This window comes from Salmo trutta, chromosome 19 (assembly GCF_901001165.1).
Source record: "Salmo trutta chromosome 19, fSalTru1.1, whole genome shotgun sequence".
Lineage (NCBI taxonomy): Eukaryota > Metazoa > Chordata > Actinopteri > Salmoniformes > Salmonidae > Salmo > Salmo trutta.
In genome coordinates, this window is record NC_042975.1 from 32,631,584 (window position 1) to 32,637,202 (window position 5,619).

Sequence of the window (5,619 nt, forward strand, 5' to 3'; positions counted from 1 at the left end):
TTAATGCATTTCATTTTCAATAAATGTGCTAACACTCCTAAAAACATGTTTACACTGTCATTATGGGGTATTGTAGAAGGAATAAATGTATATTTTTCCCCAAAAAATTTAATTCAAAATGTGGAACAAGTCAAAGGGTATGAATACTTTCTGAAGGTGCTATACACACAGAAGTATGTGGACACCTCTTCAAATGAGTGGATTTGGCTATTTATGCAACACCCGTTGCTGACAGGTGAATAAAATCCGAGCACACAGCCATGCAACCTCAATAAACAAACAATGGCAGTAGAATTGCCTTACTGAAGAGCTCAGTGACTTTCAATGTGGCAAAGTCATAGGATGCCACCGTTTCAACAAGACAGTCAAATTTCTGCCCTGCTAGAGCTGCCTCGGTCAACTGTAAGTGCTGTTATTGTGAAGTGGAAACATCTGGGAGCAACAACAGCTCAGCCGCAAAGTGGTAGGCCACACAAGTGCAGAATGGAACCGCTGAGTGCTGAAGCGTGTAAAAATTGTCTGTTCTCAGTTGCAACACTCACTCCTGAGTTCCAAACTGCCTCAGGAAGCAATGTCAGCACAATAACTGTTTGTAATGAGCTTAATGAAATGGGTTTCCATTGCGCAATGCTAAGCGTCGGCTGGAGAGGTAAAGGCCACCGCCATTAGACCCTGGAGCAGTGGAAGCACGTTCTCTGGAGTGATGAATTATGCTTCACCATCCATATTAATGCCCATGATTTTGGAATGAGATGTTCGACAAGCAGGTGTCCACATACTTTTTGCAGTTTAAAACTAACGATTGATTTTACAACAAAAAAATGTATATATATTTGCATTGGTAAACATATACAGCCAAAATAAGTGGTTTCAACATATCAAACATCCAATAGGTGATAGGTAAGCTCAGGTCACAAATGCTAAGGACAGACTACTACTAACATAAAAGAACAAGTAATTTAGTCAACAGGCTGGCATACTTGCTCATGACTTTCATTTTCAGGGTACATCTTAATGTAACTATCAACCATGACATCCAGGTCATGTCTGGCATTATAATGTATGTTCAGAAACGCCAGACTCTTGGACCTGTGTTTGTCAGGTGTGTTCTCCAGGTACATCTGAAAGCGTTTACGTGAAGCATCGCCATCGACATCAAGGCTCAGGACTGGCAGGTTGCAGAGCACCCTCAAGAAGGCAAGCACGTTGGGGAAGAACTTCACTTCAGCCAGCTGCAGCGTCTCATGGACGGTGGAGGGCAGGGTCACCTTGCCCCGGTGCTTCCACTTCACCCTCCAGCAGTGCAGCTCAGTGGGGAGAGTGTCTGCATTGGGAAGGTCGTTCCTGTACATCTCCACATTGTTCTCCTCAGAAGTGTTGAACTTCAGCTGCCCCATAACAGCAGGGACGAGTGTCAGACATCTCAGGGCGTTGAGGTGGTTCTCAGAGAAGAGGTCGTTCAGTTCATTGATGACGTGGCTCACCACCGGGGTGGTCAGGTGTTCTTTAAAGTAGCTCTCAGGCTGGATCTCTGTTCCAGATTCTGCATGGTGCTTTCTCAAGTAGAGCCTGGGAACCTTGACCGGGATCTCCAGTGCAGCGGCTAGGTTAACAGCCTCTTCAAACCAGAACTCATGGTATACATCAATGTTATCCGAGACCTCGTTCAGCGAGTGCAACACAGCGGTTAAGCTGTTGGCAGCAAAGTAGACATCCATCGTTGGCCCTTGCAAGTTCTTGCCAAAGGCTCTTGTGAATGACAGGGTGTTTTTCAGCACAACCAACGTTGCAACAAACTCAAAATCAGCCAGAGCCTCTGATATCTCCAAGGCATCATTTGTGACTTGGTCACTCCACCTCAGATCTTCATTGTCATGAACACTATCCATGCAGAGCAGAAGAGATTCCAGGACATCGACTGCCACCTCAAATGCATCATGTCTCACTGTCCAGTTGGTACGGCAGGCCTCTTTCAGATCATTGGCCTTCTCTTCATTACCCTGGTAGAAAATGGAGATGGCATTCTCCAACTCCAATTGCAGTGAAGAAGCCTCATTGAAAAAAGACTCAATCTTCTTGAAAGTAGACATGACAATCTGAACACCTGTCAAAGCCACTCCACTTGCCAGTGAGGCATTTAAGGCACAGGTGGATCTTGGTGTGTACACTGCTGTGGGGTACATCTCTGTGAGTTTGGTTGCAATGGCTTTAATTTTGCTAGAATGCACACCGGAGCTGAAGTGGGCCTGCCCTCTACAGTAGTCCATATTTAAACCCCACTTCTTTGTCACCTCAGTCAGCAGCCTCTCCATCAGGGTCTCATCTTCTCCCTCAAATGGAAGGAACCCCACAAACTCCTCCCGCAAGCAGTTGGCCTGATCCAAAAAACGCAAGAACATGGGGAGGTGGCTCTCGCCAGAGATCTCAACCACATCGTCAGTGACCAATGAGAAAAAGCGAACTTCTCTGACTTCCTGTAAGAGCTCCTCACGGACGCAACTCTCACAGACCTCCATCATCTGCATCTGCTGGGTGAAGGTGCAGCACTCTGCGTTCATAGCACTCATCTCAAACCTTTTCCTAAGAGCTTCGTCACCAGCATTCATTCGGTACTCCAACAATGCCTTGAAGTTGCTCGGAGTAAGGCACTTACTCTCCTGCACCTCCTTGGTATGTCTATTCAGAGGTATGTTTTGTTTGCCCAACACTACAATAACTTCAAATAGTGATTTGAGGTATTCTCTGTGCTCCTTCTCCTTAGAGGTCAACTGGGTGGTGTCGTTTGTCTCAGGGTCATCTTGACCTTCCGCATAATTTTTGTTCGTCTTTGACTGGTCCACCGAGTCCTCTATAGACAAACAAATCAATATTGGGAAAAGAGGATTAACGTAACTTTTTGCTTGTGGGTCCTGTGATCGTGCATTGTCTTATGATGAAGAGAGAAAGACATCCTTCATATACTGGTCATTAAATTTAAACCTTGATTATTACCATATTACATTGTAAAACAGCCTCAACAAATAAACTGTTGTTCAACGTAAATCGGATGCACAACTTACTTTTCCTCTCTTTCATTGGTCTTGCTTCAGCTTTACTCTACAATAGAAAGAGAGAAACCGTCAATACCAAGCTGTTAGAAGAAGCAATTCAAAATTGTAAGAAATACACTGAGTATTTGACTTGTGATTTGGTAAATGCAGAAGAAACCCATACCAGCTCTTCAATCCTCTTGCGTTGCCTACATTGTGGATTATTGAGGTGGCTTGTTAAGTCAAAGATGGTTGGTGTGGCATTATCCTTCAGCTTTGTCCTGTAAGGACTCTGAAAATATGAAAGATGATAAGAGATTAACCTAACCTATTTGATGGTTATATAGCACTGAGGTGCACATCTCTGTTCAACTACATCCATTTCAAATGTTAAAGCTACATATTTAACTTTTTGGGTGACGACCAAATTCACATAGAAATGTTAGTCATCATTCTCATTAAACGCAAGTCTAAGAAGTAGGTCAGTTCTATGTGATACATTTATATGCTTCCTGTTCTTAAGTTTCGTTTTTGCATCTTTTACTTTCGGTTTTGTACACCAGCTTCAAACTGAAAATACAATATTTTGGTTATTGAAAATATATTTCACAGCAGTTTAGATGGTACAATGATCCTCTACACTTTCATTGCTTGTTTTGTGACAAACTTTCGCGGGGTAACAGCCCCATGTAGCGTGCAGCGACTGTCGACTTTAAATGGCACAACGGCACTATGTCTTGTTCTGGGGAAGGCGTAGCACTTTGGCATTTGGCATGCCTCAACGTCGTTTGGCTGCCATTCCAAGTGTCTGCAGGGCCCTCTGGAGAGAACAGGGGCTCAGTTGGTAGAGCATGGTGTTTGCAACGCCAGGGTTGTGGGTTTGATTCCCACGGGGGACCAGTACGGAGAGAAAAAATGTATGAAATGTATGCACTCACTACTGTAAGTCGCTCTGGATAAGAGCGTCTGCTAAATGACTAAAATGTAAATGTAAATGTAAATGTAAACTGAAATGATACCATTAGAATTTTAGCCACCAGAAAATGGCAGAGCAATTTCTCCATGTTGCACCTTTATATGCTTCGGTTAGGAAAAAAATAAAACATTAAGCCAATGTCCACCAAACATCACTTACTGCTTTGCATATCATGGATGGTTCAAAGTGGTTAACACAAAGTCTGTAGTGTCTGTTTAGCTGGTCAGGTGTTTTATCTTCAAGATCCTTGCAATGGCAGTTGTCCACCCACTGCTTGCATCTGTGTATGACAGACAAAACAAAATTCAAATGTATACAATTAACTATCACTGAACATAGATATGATTCAGTGGAGACTAGTGAGGGGAGGACGGCTCATAATAATGGCTGGAACGAAGAAAATGGAATGGCATCAAATTGATATGAGATACCATTACACCCATTCCGCTCCAGTCATTACCACGAGCCCGTGCTCCCCAATTAAGGTGCCACCAACCTCCTGTGATGAGTACCATAGACGACAATGGTATAATCACGTGTGCTACGTTGACAAGAACATGCGAACTTAAACATTGTGTCATTCCGAAAGCCATCTCTAGTAAGCTAGCTTTCTGGTATTAAAAATAAGACCTACTGATTTACAAAACCCAAAAGGCTAGCTATGCAATTATCTCTGCAAGCATGCAGCAAAACTAACTAGTAGGCTAGATACTACTCGAAGCACATCTCTGGCTGACAGCTAACGTTAGACTACATTACCGTGCAATTAAAAGACAGTACAGTACGTAATGTCAAGCAAAGAACCACAACTTAGTCCGATTGGTACTATACCTTTCAGTGTCCCTTGGAAACCTGAAGAATGGCGATGCTGACTCATTGCTTCTTATGGTGCAATTCGGAGCAGCACAAAAGTTCGACATTGTTAGTTTTGCTAATATGCTGCTTTTCAAAAGTAATTTTGAATATTCACTTTACCCTGAAATTACAAAAGAATAGACGAGCGCGCTGCGGTGCTAGATGTGGCCTTGACTCCTGGAGGAAACGGGACGCGCGAATAAACCATCTTCCCACAATGCTTTGCTAACGTCACATCCCAGTGCGCATGTCTGTCACAATAATCAATGCTATTTGGGATCGTTGGGATGCCTTAACCGTTTTAAATGTCAACTTCAATTGGGAAGGGAGTCCACTCAACAACAGAGATATACGAGCCTTGTTTCAACTATACCTTATGTCATGCCATATTGGAATGGTTTTATTGATGTCTTCCAATGTCCAAACTTGGAAAAAAGTTTGGATGTTGCCACACACATACTTACTAACAAAATTAAGGAACTTTCTTTTAAAATTATTCATAAATATTATCCTGCCAACCACTATATGAAGAAGTAACAAAAACAAAAAACCTTTTTTTTTTTGAAAGATCATAATGAAGTCAGGTTTATCTCTGAATAATAGGAAATGTGAATTATTTGCGTTGAAAAGACGTGACTTAAACTCAGTATGTAATATCCCTATAAAAGACGTGATCACATATCTTGGTATTACAGTTAGCAAAGATCAGAACGAAAGGGCCAACTTAAATTTCTCTCCTATTGTAGAGAAAATTGGAAA

The 5,619-nt window shown here is 42.4% G+C and overlaps 1 protein-coding gene across 1 annotated transcript; it reads right to left on the reverse strand.

Moving 5' to 3' along the window:
- Positions 1-770: 770 nt before the first annotated feature.
- LOC115154357 (52 kDa repressor of the inhibitor of the protein kinase) lies at positions 771-5,093 on the reverse strand. The gene is made up of 5 exons (XM_029700512.1): positions 4,837-5,093; positions 4,165-4,285; positions 3,214-3,321; positions 3,060-3,096; positions 771-2,848 (listed from the first exon to the last, which is right to left on the reverse strand). Exons 1-5 carry the CDS (start codon positions 4,923-4,925, stop codon positions 960-962), a joined length of 2,244 nt encoding a protein of 747 aa, XP_029556372.1. The 5' UTR covers positions 4,926-5,093; the 3' UTR covers positions 771-959.
- Positions 5,094-5,619: the final 526 nt, after the last annotated feature.